Source organism: Apteryx mantelli, chromosome 36 (assembly GCF_036417845.1).
Source record: "Apteryx mantelli isolate bAptMan1 chromosome 36, bAptMan1.hap1, whole genome shotgun sequence".
NCBI classification, from domain to species: Eukaryota; Metazoa; Chordata; class Aves; order Apterygiformes; family Apterygidae; genus Apteryx; species Apteryx mantelli.
The window spans coordinates 158,539-182,468 of NC_090013.1; the positions used below are offsets into that span (position 1 = coordinate 158,539).

Sequence of the window (23,930 nt, forward strand, 5' to 3'; positions counted from 1 at the left end):
GCGGGGCCGCCGCGGCTCTGGTGAGCGAGCAGGCGGGCGGGTGTGGGGACGGCGGGCCGCGCTGGCCGCGCCGCCGCGAGCCGAGCGCCGCTGTCTTGCAGGTCCGAGGAGAGGCGGGCGGCGCGGCAGGAGGTGAGAGACGGGGAGGCCACGGGGGCGCGCGGCGCGGCTGCGGGGGCCGCGGCGGGAGCGGCCCGGCCCCGCCGGCGAGGCCGCGGGGCGCGCTGGCTCCTCGGCGCGGGGTCTGGGCCCGGTTTCCTCGCAGAGCGGCCCCGGCGGAAGGCCAGGTAGAGGTGGCCGCGGCCGGGCGGCGCGGGGTCCCGGCATCGGCGGGGTTTTGCTGGCCGGGGCGGTTCCGCTGCGCTTCGCTCCCCTCGGGCCGCCGGGCTCTGCTGCGGTGCTGCCCTCCTCGGGCCCAGAAGAAGGGTCTCTGTGACAGAGGCAAGCGGGAGGATCTAACCTTCACGGCTCTGCACTGCTGCTGCCCCGAGCTAGGCGGCAAAGCAGCAGTAACAGATTCCGTACCTGCATTTTGAATCCCTGGGAAAGCCCCTCTCCTCTGTTTTTCCCTCATGCCAGAGCATTACTAATACGTCCATTATGTGCATTTTTTCTTAGATTCTGAGCTCAGAGAGAAGAAGGCAGAGACTGAGCTATTTCTAAAGCTAACTGACATAACTACTGTCAGCAAGAAAAACGTTAGTCCCTGTGAGAAGACTGCAGGAGCTATGAGGAAAAGATCCTACAGAAGTCCTAGCCCCAAGAAAAGCCCCCTTGGGCCTAGTCCCGAGAGGATATCTCCATGCAAAAGCAGTCCCAGGAAAGACCATACATTAAGTTCTTTTAACTTGTCTCCAAGACCACTTATCATCAGTCCTCAAGCCAGGCGTCGCTCTTGGCGTCGTTCGAGCCTAAAGGGGACAAAACGCCGAAAATCACTGCCTCCTTTTCACCAAGATGTTACTGGTAAGTGCTGTACTTCTTCCTTTAATCAAACTCTCTTGAGAAACTTGCATGATAATCTACGAGTGGAAATTTGATTTCATAGCACAGTCTTTAGTATACAGTGTAACTACATTGTTCCAGACCTCTAGCCATTGATGTCCATCTTGGCAGCTCTCTCAGAGGTTCAGATACTTGAGATTAAAAGGAGGTGCTGGGTTAACATGTTCTGTACACCAGTGGTATGCGGTGTTTGTGTCTTTACTTTCATGTTTGAGGCTTAAGCATGGCTTTCCTTGTTATGAAGTCTCTTTCTTCCTCTTCCCTGCTCCCATCAAATCTTGGAAACAGCTGTCACGTACAAAAACATGAACTCTTAGTGTCTTTCAAGAACATTTCAACTGTTTGTAATTTGGTATAAGTTTACTTGTTTTTAAATAATTTTGTTTTGATTTTTCAGAATTAAGCAAATCAATTAGCCTAGATCTGCAAGAGACAGATAGGCTTTCCATGCTATTGCTGTCCAGTTTCCAGGTAAGCTATTCTGTTATAAAAGTGAACTATTTTTCTCTTATTTTTCTTCTGACATTAAATGTGTGTTACACATGTATTTAAATGAATGAAAAAAGCAATCATATGACATGTAGAAATTAGGAAGTGACATGTTTATCTTTGTCATATAATTCAAAAAGGGGTGATAAGACCTTCTTTTTTACATTCTCTTAGTTTTCTGCCCAAAAGCTTGAATATGTCTTGAAGCAGACTGATGGCTTTAGCCCTGAGGCTTTCAAAGCTAATGGTAAGTTGCATTATATGTATCACAAAATGAAGATAAGGCTATAACTTAAAAGTATTCATCCTTCACTGTCATCCTGTCAACGTGAAATCAGCTGTATTGTAGAAAAAGGGGCTGGTGCATCCAAAAATATTTGAATGCTGGAATGATGTTTTTAAGATCCTGTGCATGATCACAACTTCTGGGAGGAAGAACAAATAGACACACTAAACTAAACCTTGGTCACTTCTTCAGAGACAGTATAAATGATAACTAGAATGCCATCTAATAAGGAATCAAACTAGTGTTCTATTGGCTAGATAACATCTTTCTTTGTCAATATTAGTAATCTTACAGGCAGCTGGCACAAGCATTGTTTTATCCTCTTTTGTCTTCATCTCCAGTGAACTCAGTTTCAGAAGAGCTGAAGCGATACGTGCAGAAATTGAAACTAGATGGAACACTAAAGAACTGTGTAGAAGAGCCTAAAGGGTAAAGATTTGTCTTGCCCATCACTTGTGGAGGGAAAGTTTAATATTTTTCTATTTCTCCTTTATGGCCTGTCTAATCATCTAAATTTGCAAACAGTAAAACGTGTTGCCTGTGGGTCCAATGTTTTCATAGCTAATGACATTATTGGACAAATGGTATAGTGAATACTTGGAGGGACATTCTTTTTATGAATGCTGAGGACATCAGAAATGACTTCTCTTTCATATTCTGCAATTCTAAGTATTTACCCAGCATTGCAGCATAAGGACTGAACAGTCATCAGAGCCCTGTGTGACATATAAATGGTACGAGAATGCTACGTGGAGTCTCATTGATTTTCTGCTTCTGTGTTTTAGGATTTTATTGGACTCTGCTTTAGATGAGTCATTGGCCCAAATTAAGGAGTATATAGCCAGGTGAGATTGTGTGCATGGTCTGAGGCTGTCTAAGACCAATATGGGTTTGGACCCTTATTGTCCTTATAGAGGGTTAGAGTGTATTTGTGGTCGACCTGGGGCAGAGCTTCTGATTTAGTTTCTTCTGGAAGTAGTTTTGTTCACATAAATTCTGTGAGCTAAACTTACGTGGGGTAAGTAGGAATAACAGGGAATTTGCTTCAGAAGTGTACTGCTGCTTTGAACCAAAATGTTAATGTAGACACAGGCACATGTGAATAACTCCATCCAACTCAGATCTTATTTTATAGAGAGATCTGTCCTTTGCACTTGTGTCTATAAATCATAAAGAAGTCTGACCCACAATAAAAGTATATACTCGGCTGTTCTTTCTATGAGCTTTTACTGGGGTTTAGCATTAGAGAGGTGGTAATGCCTCTCACCACATACTAAAACAGACCTGTCTCTGATCTTTCGTAGGTTTACTACTGAATGTCAGTCTTGGGATCAACTTTTACTGGGCTACCAGAAAAGTGCTGAAGAAATGTCCAGGTGTAGACTGTTATTCTATATCTTATGTCTGTTCCCTTTTTGAAGACTTCCCGTCAGAAAAAGAAAAGTAAAAGTCTGCTTCAAATGATGCCTTGAGCCATACATAATAGTTAAATGACTTTTGTTTTCCAGACAACTAGAGGAATGCAAGACTAATCAAGGCTACACGGAGCCTCAGAATTGTCTAGGAACATCTCAGGCCAAAGTTCTCAGCAGCAAGCCCAACTATCAAAACATATTAGATGACCAGGGGGAAGTCTTTGCCTGCATGGAGCTTGTGGTGAGCTAGCCTGAACTGTTTTAGAGAAAAAATGTTCTATACAATGATGTTATAGATTTTTAATTAAATTGAATTTATAAATTAATTATAATAATTTAATTAAAGCAGAATTGTCACCTGCTTTTATGGTGTTGAAGATACTCGTCTTCACAATATGGGAGCTAGCTTGTATCACTTAGGGAAGGCATAAGGAAAAGATGATACTGGATCTGTTGTTTACAAACAAGTTTTTTGAGTGAAAATGAAGAAGCACCTGTAATTTCAGTAATTGTTTTACAGCATTGCATGTCCTAAAGCCTAAGAGAGAGCAGTTAAAAGAAATAATCCCTAGTGCTTTGGCAGCATCATCTCCTTATTCCCTCAGTTTGCTCCCCAGGCATTTGCATTTCTTTCCTTCCACTTTTTCATCGAACTCTTTGCTTTGTAGCTCGATGAACTGCAGCAAGCAGTGAAGTTATTGCAGGCTTTCGCTGCAGACGGCACGCAGCACCTCCGGGGCCTGTCGGAGAAGCTCGGTAAGCGGGCTGCCCAGGCGGAGACCTCCGCCCACACGGGGACGCCGGCTCCGGCCCGCTGCCGGGGCTAACGGGAGGCTTCTGCTGCTTTCTTCCAGCTGCCAGGACCTTCCGCCGCCTGGAGAGCTCCCCGGCCCGCCGGCTCCTGGGGGCGGCGCAGAGGACGACGCCCGCCGACGGCTGAGCGCGGCCGCCGGGCCGGGCCCCGCCCCCGCCGCGGGGCTCCACCGGGGGGGGGAGGGGGCGGTGATCGTGCGCGCGCGGGCAATAAAGGCGCGGCACTGGGCGCCCGGCCGGCAGTGCGCACGCGCAGAGCCGTCTCCCGCTTCCGCATTTGAACGCGATCGCCGGCCTCGGGAACAATAGTCCCTCATTGGCCACTGTGCCCGTCGCTCAGAGCGCAGCAGCGAATGGGGAGGGGCCAGGGCCGGCGGCGGCTAGTGGCCGCCGCGGCGCGGGGTGGTGGTGGCGGTGGCTGAGCTCCGCCTCCCGGAAGCGGCGGCGCAGGGAGCATGGCGGCGGAGGAGACCCAGCCGCTCACCGGCGTGGCCTGGGCCTCCGTCCCCAGCGCGGCCCCCGCCGGCTGGACCGTGGTGAGCGCCGCACGGGGGGGGTGGTGGCCCGGCCCAGCCCGCTCCGCTCCCGGCGCCGCCTCACGCTGCCTGTGTTCGCAGATCACCGCCACCGTGGAGGGCGCCGCGGCCAACCTGGGCAGGGGCCTCGGGCACAAGGGCGGCGGGTTCCTGTGCGTCAGCGCCAGCGCCGAGGTGGGTGAGCGGCGGCGGCGGCTCGGGGCGGCCCCGGCGGGGGCGGCCGCGGGCCGCTGCTGAGTCCTGTCGTGCGCAGGCGGCGCCCGGGGCCGTAGTGGCCGACGTGCAGGTGCTGAGCGACCGGAGCCCGCTGCCCGCCGGCTACGTCCGCGCCCGCGAGTTCCCGGAGCCGCGTAAGTGCCGGGGCCGGCGGGCGAGGCGGCGCCGGGAAGGGCGGCGGCGGGGCCCGGCCCCAGCGCCCCGCTCCCGCCGCCCGCTTCCCTGCAGGCCCCGCCGGCTCCCGCAGGAAGCGGCTCTGCGTGAGGCTGCTGCCGCGCGCCGTCGCGGGCGCCGCCGTGCTGGACATCAAGCTGAGCGGCAAGAGCAAGGCCGTGCCCGGCTACCTGCGGATAGGGTAGGGCTGCCGCCTCCCCGCCCCCCGCCCGCCCTCACCCGCCTCTTGCTGGGCAACGCTGTTCTTCTTCCAGGGAAATCGGTAGCTTCGCTGTTTGGTGTAAAAAAGGGCCAGTTCCGAACTCCCCCCCTCCGCCCGTTCCCACGCCGAGGACGGTTAGCCTAGGGCTGAAGCAGCTTTCATTACAGCCAGCTGACACAGACCAAAAGTATGTATGCCTTAACCTTCTCCGCTCTTACCTGAACCGGTGCTGGTGCCACCTCGTGGTTTCCACTCTGCAGCACCTGGGCTGTGGTTTGTTACCTGTTACACAAGGAGCAGCTGAATCCCAAAAGGAAAGGCGCTATCCCGTCTCCTCATTCCTGAAACTTTATGGAGGGACGGATCGTCTGGTCAATTGTGATGTGTGGTGCTAATGTGTAATGCAGTGTTCACAGACAGGAGTAGTATCCAGGTGAAAGGCATTAGTTAATGCTGATGTCTACAGGTCACCAGAGAAGTCTGTGGCTCCATTTGGCTCAAAAAGTGCTTCTTTCACCCGGCATGCATCTGTATACGATACTTCCAACATCTATGGCCTCTCAGGTAAGCTATTTCTTCATTTGTCATAAAATAAGGAAGCTGTGTAAAGCAACCATATCCATACTTAAATAGTACTTTGATTGGAGTTAAAATGTAAGCTTATAGTTGGTTCACACAAAACTCTTTCTCTGCAGGTGCTCCCTTTAAATAGTGGAATTGACCTAAGTTTTTAGAGGGAGATTTTTCTCTTGAGAGTTATTCCTTGCTTGTTTTAAAAGAAGCCATTCATAACTTGGTCAAACTCTTTCTTCTCTAGGTGCTAAACCGTCCCAATCTGCTCATCTACTATATGTAGGAATTAATTAAGTACTCGTGTTTTCAGAGTGTCTCCTTTTGGCATTATCAAAGCATCTGACAGTCACTTCTCTTTTCAGCTATGGATGGAGTACCTTTTACACTACATCCCAAATTTGAAAGCAACATCAATTCTGGCAGTAGTGTGAGTATTCCTCCAAGCTGCTGCCATGCTGCTGTTCTTACTCCCAGCTCATAACTAGTCTTAATTAGAAACATTTTATGCCTTTTTCAGGCTATCCTTGCAGACCTGAATGTTAAGTCTCTTGCTGAGATTGAGAAAGAGGTAGGCAGTCTGCTCTTGTCATACCTGTTTTGGGGTGGGTAGTAGCAGGATTCTGAATTTCTAGAATATCAGTGTCTTGTCTTGACTGTTTTTTGTTTTCAGTATGACTATGCTTTTGTGGTTGAAAGAACTGCAGCTGCCAGACTCCCACCCGGCATTTGTTAGCATTGGAGCCTTCCATTCCCTTGAGGATGTAAACTACTGCCACACATCCTGATGGTCTTTCACAGATTAAAGTTCAGAGTACCTGAAGAAATCTAATCAATATATGAGTACAGGAGTTGCCTAGGGAGAAAATAAATGTTTCTCTTCTCACCTGCCAAAATATTTTTGTAACGTTTCTGTAATACAGAGCTTCAATTTGGCACGTACAGCAGCATAAGTCAATGTATAGATGTTCTTGGCAGTGTTTGTTCTCCTATGCTTTGTCAAAACTACAGCTCTATTCTGAACATTACCTCCTGCAAGAATGTTTAGTGTTTCAGTCACGTAAGAACTCCTGTCAGCCTAGTCTTTATAAAGTTTGTTGCTTTTCTAATCCTGCACTTTTAAGTCTCATTGCCTATTAAAAACATCATAAAGCTTTTAACCCCACAAAGGAAGTTCCAAACATGTTTTAAAATACATTGATTCTGATTTAGTTACTAAACTCTGTAAACGCTTCCTCAAGTGTAGGGCAGTACAAAACTCCCAACAGGTGGTGGCGTGTCCTGGAAACATTGAAAAAATCAGTGGCCTTGATTGTTACACAGAGGTGGTTTCCATGTGATAAGGAGGAATGCTTCCCCATGCCTGCTCCTGCACAGGATTAGAGTTATTGTCAAAAGAATAAAGATGATTCTTGTGATGCGGAAACATGGCTCTGGGTGCTGTCCTTCTTGGAGCACTGCTGGGGTCAAGGACCTTGAAATTGGTTTCAGGAAGGCACTTTAAGCTTTGCACTCCCCAGCAGAAACTGAAGAATTCGGTCCACTAACAAGGCGAGGAAGAAGTCAGCCAGCAACACTTGAGTGATCACAATCTTAAACTAGAAGACAAATGCAACTGATTAGTCCCCCTCCGCCCCCACTTCAATTATGCTCTCCCAGCAGAACAAAGCCTCTGTCATATTAGGTGCTTATTAGAGTACTAGTGTCATGTACAGTAACTGCTGCACTAGGGACCTAGCCTTCTCGCTTTCACAGCTTGCTACAGTTACCTCAGTGTTTCAGCAGGATTGCTGCTGTACGCTCTCCTTTTAAAGCTACTTAGGTAGTTAGTGCTCCTATATGAGTTTTGATATGCCTTACATTCTGCTGAAAGCCTTGAGATTCCTCCAGATTTCCTCAGACAGACTTATGCTGTGTTTCCATTGGGAAAACAGGAGTGTAATTCAGTGGGCCCACATGGGTAATGTTTCATACGGTGATCCCAGAGAAGTGCTGCCTGCTCACCTCAGTAGGGATTTCTACCAAGCCAAACTGTTCATTGAATTCTGGCGAAGAGCCTGTGAGAAGGCCCACGATGGCAAGTCCTGAAAGGATGATGCTCCACAGCAGAGGCTTGTTCTCCTGGAGACTCTCCATAAAGGGATGGCCCTAAAACACAAAAGGGAGAAACTGTGAGCAGAGGTGCTGCTGCGCACATGCTCAGGAGGCACGTTCAGACCAGAGGGTAGCAATTCATGAAACAGTTGGGGATGCTTGTCTCAGCTCATTCCAACTTGGTACAAAAAGACAAAGCTTTTCTCTATAGAGCCCTGACAAACTGAAGTTTGGGATTAGGGAAGAAGGTCTGTTTAGTACTATTGCATATTAAGTGTAAAATTGCCTTTCTAGTCCCATTGGAGATGTGACTTAAACATGTCTTGCCTTGTAGTTGATAGCAAATGTAGCCATCTGCATTGCCATTGACATGATGTAAACAGTGCTGTTCACAAGGCTGGGCTCAAACTCCTTGTACAGATCCACAAACTCTTCCCGCCTGAAAAGGAACAGAGCTGGAGATTAGTAGACCAGAGACAACATCACCAGGAAAGTTTAGCTTACCTTGCATAACCCCACCAACCCTTACTTAAACTACACACAAGTTCTGTTGGGCAACAGCAGCTGTTCCCAAACTTTGTGTCCACCATTAGCAGCAGCCCTGACTCTGACAAAAGTAGCATGCATATACAGGTAGTAGTGGAGCTGCAGATGCTGCAAGAATAGGTAAATGTATTCACTGGGCTCTTTGTAACGAAATAAAAATTAAGTGAAAAATTAGGTCCTCCTTTTTAAAAAAGGCATCCAGTAGTCTGTCTCCTTGCTGTTACTGTTATTTCCCCTTCGCACACAGTTTGGGGGCCAGCAGACCATTAGACCTGCTACATATCACAGACCAAGTCCAGCATTCCCACTAGTTCTCTCCGTCACATTCTTACCATGCTGGGCTGCCTGCTGATACGTTTAATGTATAGCTCAAATGCTTTCCTTGTGCATGTCTAACATGTTAAACTCCTAATGCTCAGCGTGCTCAAGAGAGCATTCAAAGGAAGAGCACAGTGGTGAGGGAGGACTCCCTCCACCCTCCTGCTTAGCAGCAACTGGAGAAAACATGTTAGTGTGTTGGAGGAACAGACACTTACTTGGAATCGCTGCGCACCTGGGCACCGTGGTACAGATAAACCAGGCTGAGGAAATGGACAAGGAACTGCAGCAGCACTGTCAGGACTGTGTAGAGGTTAAAGATGTTTGGCAGCGGGCGCTCCTTGGAAAGTGTCTTCAAAGGCTGGGAACAAAAAGCAAGCAGGATTGACTAGAATAGAAAAGTGTGGAGATGGTAAAAAACAGCAAAATCTCACACTCATCCATAATTCCCATGAGCTTTTTTGGAGAGGGGCAGTCCTTCAGTAATCCCAATATGATGGGCATTGATCAGCAACTGCCCCAATGCACTTCCCTCTCCTTACCTTTGACCTGGAGATGAAAAGGAAGCAGCCCGCCAACAACAGACCCTGCAGAGTTGCCTGGAAATCACTGAACTTCACCCCTTCCAAATAGAGGACACTCTGGCTGTAGGCAAGGATCAGGGCATTCAGGGCAAGGATCTTGAACATTTGGAGTGTTGTCACTAGTGTGCAACGACCTTGCTTGATCACGTGGCAGACTGAGGAGCAAGAGGAAGCAGCATTTGGAAACAAACCAAGCCAAACAGGTTCTGGGGCTTTGTCCCTCAGTCCTCTCCTTTTCTGAAGTAGGACAGAGGGAGTATAACCCCGCACTGTGCAACTCCTCCCCAGCTGAGAAACCCACACAAATTCCACACAAACATCTGACAAAGCCATGGGTTTGGAGCGTTTCTCAACATCCCAAGCCCTCTGTCTTGGCTTCTCTCAGATCTAGACTGATCCATTTGGGAATCTGTACACGTGCAGATCCACAATAACTTCAACTCCCACCATGCACTTACTGCACTGAATGGAGGAGAGCTTGGAGGTAAAGGGGGCTGCAATGCTGGCATCACCCAGCTTCACAACTGGCACACGCTCCTCTTCCAAATCCTTCAAGACCTGACTGATCCGCTCCTGCAGGCCAGCAAGAGAAAGAAATACATGCACACTTCGTTATCACAACCTGGACTCAGAGAATATCATACTATCCTCTCCCACACCACCAATCCAAGATGGGATTGAGAAGCCTTCATGCTTAGAGCATTAGCTTGACGGCTGTCTGAAAAAGCAGCACCTCCTCTGATCAAATCTATTCCGTCACTTCAGGATAACAAACAGTAAGGCTGGTCTTTTCCCAGTACATCCTGCCATTTCCAGTTCTCATGAATTAACAGTAAACCAGAGGAGGAAAGAAGAACAAGGATAAGTTAAATGGCTTTTAAACCCTCAAAATCCCAAGAATGGGCACAGGCAGATCTAGTTACCAACCCTCTGGATGGCCAGTTGTTCCTCTCTTTGGGACATGACTCTGTGCTTTGCACCACGGGAGGTGGGCTTCACAGTCCCACTTCCCATCGGCAGCAAAGCAGGCCTGCCATCACTGAGTCCATCTCGAGGTCTCTTCTTCCGTTCAGGCAGTCTTTCAGGAGCATTTGCCAGCAGTGCCACTCCTGTAAGACCAAAACATTAGCTGCAGGGAAAAGTGCTGTAATCCCTTTGCTGGCAGAGCATTTTCACTAAGTAGGAATCCCAGTTGCCAGCTACTCCTGAAGCCAGATGGGAGTTCGGACATGTTACACTTCCTAAGACAAAGCTTAGGAGAATTAGGAAGAATCTCTCTCCAAGGAAAATGTGTTTGCAGCCAATTCATGCTGCCTGCTGGTGCACACACCCCGTATTCCACCAGCACAGACATCCTTCTGCTTTATGTTAGTTTCTGCCACCAGATGAAGCTAGCTAGATCAATCCTAACCAACTCTAGCCCCAAAATCACCAGAGAAATGAATACCAACTTTGTGTTTAGGAACACTAACCAAACTTGGGGGCACATGTGAGCATCCTGCATTTGGACTCACCCACATCTGCATGCTTCAGAGCTCCAACATCATTGGTTCCATCCCCACACATCAGCGTGATGTAGCCCAGACTTTTCAAAGTAGTGATCACAAACTCCTGCAACAAGACTTGCCTAGTCAGAATTGACAGTCTTTGCGTTCTGATACACTGCAGTCTGGACATGAGAACCTGCAGGTGGCAAAACTGTACTGGTCTTCAGCCCAGCACATCACCGGAGACCGAGTGCTGGGTCATGTGTCTTGGTCAAGCGCTTCTTTTCTGCAAGAATTCAGTGGCCTGACACCTAGACTCCAGAAGGTTCACCTTCAGGCTCCGTTTTAGGAAAGCTGAGCCAGAGTGGGCCACCAAGCTCAGGATGCTTTAGGATAACAGTGTGGCACACCCTGAGCTCCGGTTCTTGCTGCCTGCTAGCTTGGGTATCAGAAGAGGTTGTGCCGGTTTGTTGAGAACAGCCTTAGCATTAATCATGTGCTAGCGTCTATGCTGCTCCCAGACACCAGATGAGCCCTGATGGGAACCCTGCAAAAGCTGGATTTTACCACTAGCTGAAATCTCTCACCTTTTGCTTTGGGACCACTCTGGCAAACACCTGGATGTGTGGTATAAGCTTCAGCATCTGCTGCCTGTTCACAGACTGAAGGTGAGAGAGACCTTCCCCAGTAACACACAGGTCGTATTGCTGCGTCAGCTCTTGCAAGGTGGTTGGAAAGATGGGGAGCATGACAGCACCATCGATGGACTGCCATTGCCAGCTGGAGTCTGGAAAGAACGGCATGGGTTTGACATGAACATGCCAGCGAGGTGCCTGGCTGCGAGACATGCTCCCAGCCACGCAGCATACACTAACCCTGCTGTTTGCAGCCCCTCACCGTTATGGACATAAGGCTCCCACTTACCATGACAGAGACAGCAGACCAGCATCTGAGACACTGCCACCTCCCATTTAGTTATAGTCTTTATGTGAACTCCTGTCCTTTCAGCTTTGCAGGCCCTGGCAGTCAGTAACATTGCTCTCTCAGCTTCCCTGCATGGCAGGACTGCACCATGGTTTACATCGAATGGATCGATGATCCCACTTGCACTGTGTCAGCTCTGACCTCTGATCCCGCACAGGGAGGAGGCCTTGAAACTGTTGTTATTTTGGTGCTCATACGGCTTGGTTATGAATTGGCAGAGGAATGTACATAGTTCTCACAGTACTCAAAGCCAGAGAAGAGAGGGGCAGAGGACAGAGGGTTAGCCAGGACTCTGGAAAGCAGGTGAGTAACTTCCGTTATCAGCATCAAACAGCCATGCTAATAGCAAGCGGCTGGCTTTGATGCAGAGCCCTAGTTCTCTGGCTGCTCTCTTTCAAGATACAGAACCTGCTTGCTGCATGGGATCAGTTACCTTTGCTTACAGGAGGCTGCAGAATGAGGGTATGCTCCCGCTGGAGGAAGTGGAGCTCCCGGGCCACATGGCAGGCAGTGAGAGGATTGTCTCCTGTGATCATCACTACCTGAGGGGGAAGCAAGAGATGTCAAATCAGTTCTGGGTAGACAGGCATCACAATGAGCCTCCTTTGCACTACAAAGAGAGAATTATTCTTAGCCTGGGTGCTGGTGACATCCCCTATAAGATGCAGCTCTGTGCAGCACCTTGTTCAGAAAGGCTTTCTCTCTGGGCCAAGGCAAATCCCACTGCAAAAATAACATCACATCTGAAAGGCCTCACCACCTTTACCATGGGGAAGCCTTTCACCCTCACTCCACAAAGGCTCCTGGTACTGAAATTCCACATTCCTAATGCAATGGCTGCCAGAGAGGCTAAGATGCTGCTGGCACTTACATGGTGTGATGCATTCTGAATCTCCCTGATGACTGATTTGGAGTCAGCTTTGAGAGGACAGGAAACCACAATGAATCCAACAAACCTAAGATCGCACTCCAAAACGTCACGCTTCATCTCTCGCACCTGCCAAAGCAAAGCAGTATACTGGAGTGTTACCTGCTGCTTCATAGCAAAAATCTTGCCTTCTCGTGGGTGCATCCTTGCAGTCAAAGCATCAGTTGGAAACACAATCGGTGCTTTGAGATGAACTGAACAACTCTGGACTGTCCCTGGCTGCTCTAGAAGAAAGGCTTCTTTGGGACAAAGCTCCACAGGGACAGCCCTTAGAATATTTACACTTCCCCATCCCCACATACAAACACTTTCACAGCTAAATTCAGTGCTAAGCCTGCTGCAAGAGAAGAGTTGACTCTGGTTTACAAACAAAGAAACAGAAGTATCTATCAATGTGGCACAGGAAGACAAAGCTGGGGGCAGAATACAGAAGCTGCAATCTTCCCAGAAGTTTCAGGGTTTAAGAGTAACATAGTTATTGCAGCTTTTGGCAACCACCATCTCAAAAAGATTCCCTCTCTCCTCCAGCCCTGCTCACCCACCCCCATTTCCTTTAACAGCTGCTGAACATCAAGGCATAAACAGACAGGTATACCTGCTGGTGAGTGAGGTGCCCCAGTTCTTTGTAGCCAAGGGCCAGTACTCTTGCCCCCTCGTGTGAAATTTCCGTGTGGACAGTGTGATAGTTGCTCGGGCACTGAGACAACTAGAGAAGCAGTGGGGAGAAGTGTCGTATTAATACAATTCCATACACAATTCAGTAGCACATTCAAGTATTTTCCATTAAATATGCTGATGCGGGAAAGAAGCATCTTTGGGAGGGTCCCTCACCATCAAGGGCAAAAGAGTAGATCCAATCATATCCATTCTTCTGCTGTCAGCAGAAGCAACAGGGGTGGAACTCATATGGTGAAATATTCACTGGGATTAAACTGAAAATCCTCAGTGGAGTCTGTTTTCAGGCATGAGTTGGTGGTGCTCTTTTGCAGAAAAAAAATCCCCTATCATCCAGGCTCCAGACTCAGGAATGACAAGCAGAGATTTGGGGGGAAGAGCACACGCGTTAGAGAATGCCCTTCATCTCCTAGAGAGCCACGCTCACCATTTTGTGCAGCGTCTCTGGGGCCCCTTTCACAGCTGCAATGTAACAGAGATCAGTTGAGCCGATCTTCTCGTACGACGCCAAGACAGACATTCTTTTCAGGGCACTGGCAAAATGAAAGCGCTGGTGAATTTTCAGTCCCTGAGTTTTAATACTTCTGGGGAAAACTTTCTCATCTGGAAACAAACAGATCAGGAAATCCTGAAAGGTTTCTCGGTATCAAAAGCAACATCACTCCCTTTGGGTCACAAGGAACCCACAGGTCACCGAGATTATATGAATTTCCTCTCCTTAGATACAAGCATACAAAGCTGGAAGTTCTCTTACCAAGAACTAAGGGACATAACTGATCAGATTGCCTATGTGCATCAGTATGAATAGCTACACAGCAAGTTGAAGGTACATTTATAGCATGTATTATCTCAAGTAAAAATCCAGAGCCAAAAACACAATAGCATGAGTTTCAGTGGGATATGTATGCAACGCCTTTGGAAGATTTCTACTTTAGTTACCTGCACCTGTTAGAGCCAAGCGAACAGAGCAAAAACCCTCCAGAGAGACTGTGCACGGACCATGCTAAAACCCACATTTGTCATGTTTCCACTACTGCGACCTGCGCTAGCTAGTCACACCCTGATTTTACTGAGCCTGCATAATCAGAACCAAAAGATACCAACCTGATCATGCCAATTGCAGAATGCAGTATTTCTGCAGCCTTGAGAACAGATTTTTACTATTTATTGTCCCACAGACATCCAGTGCAAGGATTTCCACTGCCCCAAACTAGTTCTGGGTCATACCAGATGAAATTCACTCCTTGCAAAAAGCTGGCATGAAGCACAGGAAATCTCCATAGTACAGACAATTTCATACTCAGAAGAACTGACAAAAGCAGTGTTATCATCATCAAAAAAAAAAAATCAAGATGTATAACAGGGTTCAGGTACCAACTTGTGCATAAGGGCAGGGAGGAGCTGGAAACTGCTTTTACCTTTAGTCAGGGTCCAGTCCACAGCCATCAACATCGCCTTCTCTAATGGATCTCCCACCAAGGTCCCATCATCCAACTGTACAAGTGAGTGGCAAGTAGCAATTGCTCGGTGGGTTTCTACAGGAATGTCAGATACTGGTGTCACTTCCTTCCCGTCCCTGCAGCACAAAAAGACTGCCTGTGTTAACAGGCCCAGAGAGGCCATTCACATTATCTCAGACAAATTCTGGATGTTTTCCCAGAAGGAAAAAAAAAAAAAAAAGTCTAATATAGTAAACAGTAGAACTTCTCATAGCAACATCAAAGCTATAGGAAAGCTGGCACTGTCTCAACTGCAAGCAGAGCCAAAGCCAGTAATTTTTGTCAGTCCTCCAGAGCAAACTTGATTCAAGCTGAACACTCAAAGTAGAGGCCTTAAGTAACAGATTTGAGTAACTGTAACATCAAACAGCCATGAGATCTCTCTGCTATGTCGTCTACCATTCAAGACAGTTAGTCTTACAGTAGGGGAACAAGAAGGCAGGATGCTACTGCACAGGGAGGCAACAAAGATCTCATATACATAAAAACTCTATGTAAGAAATCCCCCAAGACAATTAAAGTTACAAGTGCTGTGGCCATAAACTGTTCTTCTAAGTGCCGCTGCTACAGAGACTAACAAACCTTTCCTCTTCCAGTTCAGTCCGCTTCTTTCACTCTCTGAATCTCTGGTTATCTCCCCACACTGGTCTAGCATTTCACTTGCATCTAAAGAGTTCCCACGTGCCCAAAGCCCAGAACATGGCAAATCATTGAATATGATGAAAATACCCCAGGACCTACCCGAGCCCAGCTACTCCTCTCACTACAAGGTGATCACTGGTCAATGTGCCAGTTTTGTCAAAACAGCAAACTTCAACTTTGCCAGCAAAGGGGATTCGGAAGGGTTCTGTACAGTACACATCTAAAAGAGAGGAGAGGAAATCCCATGACAGATCAGCTATGACAAAACAAGGACAGAACGCTCAGTGACTTTTATCCCAACACAGAAGCTGTAAGTGAGGTGCTCAGCTAGAGTAGTTTATTTAATGAACCCTAAACCCTCCAGTCTGAATTTTTGTGGCATTTGAAACCAGAATGGACACCAAAGTGTAGCAATAAACTAATCAAGCATAGAAGCCATTGACCTCCCTAATCCACAGTTAGGAATCTACTCACTGTAGAACTGTATGACTGTTGAGCAAACAGGCTTTCATGCCAAAATCTTGGTTCAGCTATCTTCCCTCATACACTCAATTTAGGACTCATTTCAAAGTACATGCCCTTTACATTCTTGTATTTGGGGTTTACATCCCACTCATAGACCCCATTTCCAACACCCATGTCAGTTGCTGTTACCGTGTAGAAACAAAGAAGATTGCAGTAATTTTGCACGCTTTTCCGCAGCCATGTCTCCACAGTTCCAGATGCAAGAAAACATTACTATTTTTGTTTCTGCGTTTAGACTTGATACTTACAAAGCTTGGCCAAGGCAATGAGAGAGGTGTTGACAGCCAGAGAGAGTTCAATGGGAAGTTCAGGTGGAACAACTGAAGTCAGTATTAAAGTACACTCCAGGAAGAGCTTGTAACGATTCCTGCTTGGATCCTTGGTGCCTACAGGATGAGACAGGAGACCTGTACCTTCTCATCCTTAGATTGCATGCTCCACAGAACTAAGATGAGTAATGCAAAGGAGCACACCTGTCTAAGAACAGCTGTGGGAGGGCAAGAAAAGCATCCAGAATGCAGCATGGGACCCTACACTGCAACACTGGAGCAGCCCAACCCAGCTATTGTAATTCTCACAAATTAGGTCAACTGTCCTTCCCACAAGCTTTGGTACAAGTCCTGTATAGAGAGCTAGAAGAGGCGAGAAGAAAGCTCACCTTCGATCCAGACGTATGCTGCAGCAGCAATGGCAAAGACCAGCAGGAACAGGATAAAAATGAAGGTCTCTAAGTTATTGGCTGTCACTCTCTTCACTCCAAAGAGGATTGTACGTAGCAATTTCCCCTGAGGAGAACATCCTTCAGTGCAAGAAACTATCTCTGTAGCATGCAGTATTTCGTTAAAAATATGTTAGAAAGCCCAATTTTAAAGTTATATTCTGGTGATTTGGTGCCACAGCCTTAAACTTATCCTCATTTCTTTGATCCTCTTAATGGCTAGCAGCCTAGAACCACCCATGATTAGTCTCTATTTAAGTAGTCTTGAATTTTCAACTGGCTTTCAAAAAGCTTATGTTCAAATCTCTAGCACATACACACACACTCTATCACTTTTTCTGACAATTATTATTACACAAAACAGGAATAACTAGGAGCTGAACTATATTCACAGCGGGGTCAGTCACAATGGAAACTCTGAATCCTGACTCCCAGGCTTCTGCATCAAACAGCAGACTACTTATCTGACACAAAGAACAGCATACCAGAAACCAACCTCAAAATTACTTGCTAGTTTGGAAGAGGAAAAAACGATGCCCCAACTTATATTTTCTCACTGCTGTGTTTGATAACGATTTCCTTACAGCAAAGCACTCAACAATGCAACCAACATCATTAACAAGACAGAAGTGAGAAGGCATGTTCATATCTTACCTGAGATGTGTTGAAACCAGTCCTCAGAGCATATGCCACACATCCATTATCGACAGCTGGAACGGGAGCAGGAGTGAGGTCAGTAAGCTTATTGTAAATCTTTTATGAGCTTATCAAAGACAGAATACACTTGAGGCTTCACCCTTACAAGAGGACACAGTCACCTTTGGTAGAAGATCACGCAGTCTAATAATCACAGTAAACTCTTAGCAACAGAGCCAAGGAGACTGACTCAATGACCCCATACAAAAGTTGCATCAAGCAATCTAAAATGAATCTCTGAGTGTAAACTTGAACAAGTACGTACGTTTCAGTCCTGTGCTGGCTTTCTGGGGTGGAATGTGCTGCACCACTTTTGTTCCCCCAAATATGATGTGCAGCCGGGAATCAGTCTGCATGTCCAAGACGTGTTCTGGATTGAGATCCTCCACAGGCTCCTGCATGACAATGTTCAGGTCTCAGATTCACAGCCTGTGTACAGTTAGCTGTCAACAAGTAAACTTCAAGTGTTCCTTTCTGTTCTTATTCCACATGAGATGCTCTCAGCTCCACTTCAGCCAAAGGTGGCCTGAACTGAATCTAGATGTTAACATGTCATTCAGCTCCTGATCAGTCTGAGTTTAGAGCCTGGCACCTGTGAAAATTCCGGTTTCAGGGGACTTGTTCACCCTTGGCACACTGAATTCAGCAAGGGAGGCTCTGTAGGCATATTACTTTATCCTTTTTAAGTCACCCACTGGCACAAAAACAAGTGGGATTCAGGGTTTTGAAGTACTTTACACTTGTTCCTCCCATGTCTGACCAGCCAAAGGAATCCAGACTGGGGAATGCGTAGGAGGGCAATGCCATACCCACACGATGCAGTTCAGGCCCAAAGGCTATAGACACAGCCAGGCAAAACAGACATTCTATTTCTCATTTACCAGAGACCATCAATCACTGGTAGGGAGCCAACAACAGACAGGCCAGTTCCCTGGGCCAGCATTTATACAAAGAGATTAATTTCCACTTGCAAATGCTGCAGTGGCTTGAACGTTTTTACTTTTCCAGGCTGCTATGAAGGGACAATATAGAGGACATTTCACACAGACCTTCATCTGTGGTACAGACTCTCCTGTCAGCATAGCTTCATCTACAATACACCTCCCACGTAAGAGCAGCACATCACATGGCACTAGGTTTTCATGAGGAGATCGGCCTGCAATTAATAGATTAAAACTCAGAAGACGCTCAGAGGCAGGAGTGACTATTGCTTGGCCAGTTGTCTGGCAGGGCACAGTTCTCCTTCAGTTTAGCTGAATACAGAAGATTCCTGAAGGGCAAATCTCTCATGGGCTGTTGAGTCTATCACATGACTCCACAGCATATATCCACTAAAACAAAAGCATTGCTGAGGACTAAAGGGGCTTGAAGGTTATCAAGACTCTACTAAGACCGGGAAAGTTCCAAAATCAAGTCACTTAGTTCTCATTGCCATTCAAACTTTGAAGACTAGGACATCCTGGGACAATACAAACTAAAAAATGAGAACAGTTAAGACAGAGACCTGCCTTTCCCCCTTTCATTCTAAGAAGATATTGTCAGGAGAAAGGGAACTCTTCATCTTCAAAATCCTGAGCTGAAGTAGGAATCTGAGGCTGATTTATCTAGGCATTTACATTTCTTCAAGACAGCTAGAAGATCCAAGAGATTTGTCTCAAGGATCGGTTTCTTGGATCCTTAAATTGTGACATCTATAAATCAAATGAAGTCCTCAGAAGCATCCAATCAAGACCATTGGAATTTAATACCTAGCTCAACTCACTGTGCAAGTTAACACACTAGAAGGAATCTCATTTTAAAAGAGCATTTGTTTATGAACCTCATGCAAGCCATTACCAATGGAAACGATATCCCCCGGAATAATCTCATCACTTGAAATGGGGCGCCACTTCCGGTTTCTGTAAACCTGTAGACAAAAGCACTTTGAGAAGCCTTGCATGCATCAGTGTAGTAGAAAAGGATCAGAGGAAAAAGGATGGGAAAAAAATGACAGCACGCCAGCCAAAAAGACTGCCATACCAAAAACTTTAGGCTAATGCCAAAAAAACACCATAAAAAGATAATAGAAAATACAGTTAGAGCTGTAAGAATTACTGGAAGGAAGAGATCAAAAACTTAGAATTAAACAAGCAAGAATTTATTAAGTACATACTGGACAGAATGGCTGAATTTGAAAGAAAGGGACAGGGAAAAGCCCAAAGTCTTTTCAAGTTCTGCCTCTTTTAGAAAGAAGATTCTGCCTCATTTGACAGCCAGTGTAAAAGCATCTTTCTCATTTCTAGGCTCTCTTGTCAAGCATTGCTAACTATTCAGTTTCTCAGACAGCATTATGTTTATGACTCTTTCCTCTCTGATTCTGTTTACCTGGATCATGTACGGCTTGTTGCCCATTTTTCGAATCTCTGACATGTTCCTCATTTGCTGCTGGACCAGAGAAGCTTCAAATGCCACTAACATGGAGAGGGTGAAGACACTGTAATACCAGTATTCATCCAGGCACCACAAACCCACGCAGAACACCTGGTAAGGAGAACATGATGTGGAAGTCATTCTAACATCCATCTCACTCAGAAAACAAAAGCCCTCAATTTTCAGGGATGTTTTCAGCTGGATTGGTATGTATTCAATTGTATCAAGCTGCAAAAACAGAAAATCACAATAACCTATTAGGGAGAAAACAAGGTTGCTCCTGCAACAGTCAACTAAAACACCAATAATACACTGAAAGAGCAGCAACTACTCTTGGTATTAGAAAGCCATCAGCTGATTTTTGACTCTCAAACCGGGACTGTAAGGAATTCTTATTGGGGAAAAGTATTTACAGCTCTTTTTGTTTGTTTGTTTTACCTGAAAGACGAAGAATGGGGCTGTGGCTCTTTCTTTAAAGAGTTCCAAGAACTCTGGCACCACCATCTCAGCCCTGGGAAAGAATTGAATCCTTATTAACCTGAGAGTTCAGTCTTCTCAGCAACAGCCCAACCCAAAAAACACCTACAGCTTCTGGTGCAAGACCAGGTTTTATTCCAGAACATCTACATACAATCTCTCTCTTCTTTCCAAATACTGTAACAAGCAATTGCTTTCCATCTAAGCCCACTCTGGAGAAACTGCCCTGCCCTGGTACTGTTCTCTGTCCTTAGAAGACTCTGACATCTGGGAAGCAAGTGCTGGGAGTGAGCATTTAAAAAAAACAGAGCACTGATTGCCATTCCACTTCTAGGACCTTTGTTACTGACACATTGGGACACTTTGGACCTCTCCCACTCTGGCAAACAGAGATCTGTGCCCGGAAAACTTACTTGTTTGTACCGTATTTCTTCTCAGCTGCTCGGATATCTTTGTCCTCCTGATAGCCTCGGGCATTCTGGTAATAAGAAAGGGGATGCTCCACAGGGAAAGCTACAGGAAGAAACTGTTTCTTGCCATCTACTTCATATGAGTATTTGATTTTCTGAAATTCAAATGAAAGAGCCTCCTGCCCATCCTCACCCTGCAGAGAGAGGAGGGGGAAAAAAAAAGGCAACTGAACACATTCCAAAAACCTCACTTCACACGTAATCTGACCTGAAGGAAAAAAAATAGAGAAACCAACCAGTCACTTGCATCTCTAGCTCTTTTATCACTCTGCCCATGATAACATGCAATAGGAAACATTGCGCAATCTCTAACATCCCCACCTGTGACTGACTGCAGCTGACTTTCCCTAAATACTTAAGTTAAAAACTAAGAAACTACAGCCTAAAGATCTGTATGTCTGACACGAAACAGCAGTTCCCAGACATGTGACAGATGCCAATTCTGTTTGCAGTGGCCATGTCCTTACCTGATCTCTGTGGAGTGGCACTAGTTCTACAGATCCGTTATTTGGGGTTGGCACAACTTTAGCCAATGTGGCTTTCTTAGGACTAGGTTCCTGAAACACAAACAGCATATGCCACGTGAAACAGATTACAGACCCTGAAATTCAGTAACAGTCAAGAAGAATCCTTACAGGATCACATTAAGACACGCAGAGAAAAGAGATTTTTTCAGCTGGGGCTTCTGCAGAGCCACTGCGAGAGGTAAGGATGCTCTGACTAACACATCCCATCCGCGAACGAGGATCGCCATGGAAATCATACCCCCCCCCCAACAAAGGAACTGTAGTCAATACGTGACTTGCAGTTAGGACGCGCATAACTACCGGAAAGACAAGCTACAATGGTTACTTCAGAAAGGAAGAGCTGGCACGGCGCTGCCGCGTCGCGCGGAGCAGCCTCCACACCCCCGGACACCGAGCGCCCCCCGCACCGCCAGCGGCCCCCGGGGGCGGCCCGGCCAGCCGCTACCCGCCGCCGCCGCACTCACCCGCACGCAAGTGAGCGCGCAGTGCGCGTGCACCGACCACAGCCCCGAGAGCGCCGTCAGCAGGTGCGCGACGCCGATGGCGGCGAGCGCCAGCAGCGCGGCCTCGGGGGGCGCGCGGCCCGCGCTCGCTTCCCCCCAGGCGGCCCACACGCGCGGCCCCCACAGCCACAGCCAGGCCGGGTAGAGCCCGGCCACGAAAGGCAGCACGGTGCCGTGGAGAAGCCGCGGCCGCCGGCGGTACAGCGTCACCGTCGAGACCAGCTCGTCCACGGCGCCCGGAGCCCCGCCGGCCGCCGCCATCTTCCGGGAGACCGCCTGGCAACAGCGCGCTTCCGCTTCCGAGTGGCGCCGGGCCCGAGGCGGCCGCGCGCCTGCGCCGTGGCCGGCGAGAGCATGGCGCAGGGGTCGCGGCGCCGCTGTGTCGAGGCGTCGGCGGCCGCGCATGCGCACAGCGGAGGCGGCGCGCGGCCGGCGCGGCGGCCGCGGGCGCCATGTGAGTAAGGGGCCGCGGGGGGGGAGGGGGCGCGGACCGGGCTGGCTTGAGCCGGACCGAACCGGCTCGCGCCGCCGCGCTACCTTGCTGTCGTCCCGCAGGCAGGCGGCCCTGGAGATCACGGCGCGCTACTGCCGCAGCGAGATGGAGCAGTACGGGCGGTGCGTGGCCGCCAGCCCGGCCTCCTGGCAGCGCGACTGCCACCGCCTGCGCCTCAGCATGTCCCGCTGCGCCGCCGCCCAGTGAGTGCGGGCGGGCGGGAGCGGGGCCGGCGCCGGCCGCCGCCGCGGGGGGGCCCCGGGGCTGGGGCCCGCGCGGTGCGCTGCAGTCTGGGCCTGGGCGGAGACGGGGCTGGGTCGGTTGGTCTGCCGGGTCCCGGCTGCGGGGCGGTGGGGAGCTGAAAGCCCTGTGCTGTCTCGCAGCCCGATCGTGCAGCAGATCCGGCAGGACTGTGCCGAGCCCTTCGCCGCTTTCGAGCAGTGCCTGAAGGAGAACCAAGCCTCCGTCACCAACTGCACTGACCACGTCAACCAGTTCCTGCTCTGCGCTGATCAGGTGAAGCTCTCCACATGAGGTGAGCATCTGGCTGCAGAGAGGGCTCGTTTGCGCTTGGGAACTGCAGTCTGCAGCCTTTGTGTTCACAGACACCCTCCACGCACCACATCTGCTTGGGAGCTGCTAATTTAAACAGCTGGAGTGGGGACGTTACAGCCTGGAATACAAACATGCCAGTGTTTCTTGCCCCTCTCCTTCCCTTCCCTTCCTGTCTTCATAAATTCTGCCCTAACTTTCTCACAAAAAGATATAAAGCACAGCCAGTGAGTACATATGCTGAAAGTGTGGTAATCCATGGACATGGATTGTCAAGGGAAGTATTTCACATGCGTGTAGCCATTATGGAAGTGAATGCAACAGCTTTTTTCTCCAAGGCCTCTAAATGGGTGCCTGAGGGTAACTGCTTGGTCATTTTTAGTACTGGCTTGAGCTGATAACCATGTGGTAAATTGCTCTGGATGAAAGCAGTTGTGCTGACTTAAAGTCATAATTTTCATCCAACTCTGTTAACCAATCTGTTTTGTATAGTAATGTATACAGAACAGGTTTGTTAAGGTAGGTCAGCTTGTAACACTCAACACTGCTGAATGTCTTATAAACTTCTATGGAGCAACATTAACATAAATAACATGTTACTAAGCATATGGAAATGGCCTGAATGTGACAGATGCCCATGTACCTCATAATTAGGGTGCTGCATACACACAAAGCCTATCTGATTCTTTTATTTGTGCTGTTTTTTCATAGGGGATCCTTGGAATTAAAATTCATCTTCAGGAATGAATGAAAACTATTTCTGTGTTCTGGAGTATCATTCCTATGCTCGCTTTGTTTCTTTTTCCTCTGAAAAATGGAGAACAGCCCATGCCCTGTGATGTGGTTCTCTTGTTTCTGTTCACACTTGTCTTCAACAAACAGCTGGATTCTGATCAGGATGTCAGAACATTCCTAATCCGTCAGCACTTCTGCAGAGTGCTGTTAACGCTGGGTTTTGCCTGCTGATGCCCCATGCTCTTAGCAACATCGTGAGTGAATAAATTACAGAACTGTATTGAAGTGGTACTAAAGGATCAGCAGCAACCTGCAGATATGCTTGAATAGGAACAGAAGGCTGAAATCAGACCTTATCTCTG

The 23,930-nt window shown here is 47.9% G+C and overlaps 4 protein-coding genes across 8 annotated transcripts; 3 read left to right on the forward strand and 1 right to left on the reverse strand.

The window, feature by feature from the left end:
- The first annotated feature begins 28 nt into the window (after positions 1 to 28).
- DSN1 (DSN1 component of MIS12 kinetochore complex) lies at positions 29 to 4,269 on the forward strand. Its single transcript, XM_067314703.1, has 10 exons — positions 29 to 132; positions 619 to 966; positions 1,403 to 1,476; positions 1,669 to 1,741; positions 2,122 to 2,209; positions 2,566 to 2,625; positions 3,085 to 3,156; positions 3,289 to 3,436; positions 3,864 to 3,951; positions 4,050 to 4,269. The coding sequence occupies exons 2-10, from the start codon at positions 729 to 731 to the stop codon at positions 4,133 to 4,135; spliced, it is 927 nt and encodes a 308-aa protein (XP_067170804.1). The 5' UTR covers positions 29 to 132; positions 619 to 728; the 3' UTR covers positions 4,136 to 4,269.
- Positions 4,270 to 4,363: 94 nt separating this feature from the next.
- On the forward strand, positions 4,364 to 6,887 carry MVB12A (multivesicular body subunit 12A). 2 transcript variants are annotated; one of them, XM_067314705.1, is made up of 9 exons: positions 4,364 to 4,544; positions 4,626 to 4,718; positions 4,798 to 4,894; positions 4,989 to 5,115; positions 5,189 to 5,323; positions 5,603 to 5,700; positions 6,072 to 6,136; positions 6,227 to 6,277; positions 6,380 to 6,887. In XM_067314705.1, the coding sequence occupies exons 1-9, from the start codon at positions 4,464 to 4,466 to the stop codon at positions 6,440 to 6,442; spliced, it is 810 nt and encodes a 269-aa protein (XP_067170806.1). In that variant the 5' UTR covers positions 4,364 to 4,463; the 3' UTR covers positions 6,443 to 6,887. The 2 variants fall into 2 exon arrangements, with proteins under 2 accessions (XP_067170806.1, XP_067170805.1); XM_067314704.1 differs by having other exon boundaries at positions 4,364 to 4,718.
- Positions 6,888 to 6,889: 2 nt separating this feature from the next.
- On the reverse strand, positions 6,890 to 22,049 carry ATP13A1 (ATPase 13A1). Of its 4 annotated transcripts, XM_067314699.1 has the most exons (26): positions 21,750 to 22,049; positions 21,226 to 21,315; positions 20,702 to 20,892; positions 20,250 to 20,322; positions 19,767 to 19,922; positions 19,239 to 19,308; positions 18,452 to 18,558; positions 17,668 to 17,797; positions 17,361 to 17,416; positions 16,647 to 16,773; positions 16,237 to 16,374; positions 15,563 to 15,683; positions 14,741 to 14,898; positions 13,750 to 13,925; positions 13,243 to 13,353; positions 12,591 to 12,716; positions 12,153 to 12,261; positions 11,323 to 11,522; positions 10,763 to 10,859; positions 10,176 to 10,357; positions 9,707 to 9,821; positions 9,207 to 9,403; positions 8,883 to 9,025; positions 8,128 to 8,239; positions 7,711 to 7,854; positions 6,890 to 7,304 (listed from the first exon to the last, which is right to left on the reverse strand). In XM_067314699.1, exons 1-26 carry the CDS (start codon positions 22,047 to 22,049, stop codon positions 7,194 to 7,196), a joined length of 3,540 nt encoding a protein of 1,179 aa, XP_067170800.1. In that variant the 3' UTR covers positions 6,890 to 7,193. The 4 variants fall into 4 exon arrangements, with proteins under 4 accessions (XP_067170800.1, XP_067170801.1, XP_067170802.1 ...); XM_067314700.1 differs by lacking the exon at positions 21,750 to 22,049 and having other exon boundaries at positions 19,767 to 20,039; positions 21,226 to 21,540; XM_067314701.1 differs by lacking the exons at positions 20,250 to 20,322; positions 21,226 to 21,315; positions 21,750 to 22,049 and having other exon boundaries at positions 20,712 to 20,856.
- Positions 22,050 to 22,154: 105 nt separating this feature from the next.
- Positions 22,155 to 23,590, forward strand: CHCHD5 (coiled-coil-helix-coiled-coil-helix domain containing 5). Its single transcript, XM_067314686.1, has 4 exons — positions 22,155 to 22,242; positions 22,344 to 22,484; positions 22,665 to 22,816; positions 23,545 to 23,590. Coding segments are annotated over exons 1-3 (294 nt in total). The 5' UTR covers positions 22,155 to 22,240; the 3' UTR covers position 22,816; positions 23,545 to 23,590.
- Positions 23,591 to 23,930: the final 340 nt, after the last annotated feature.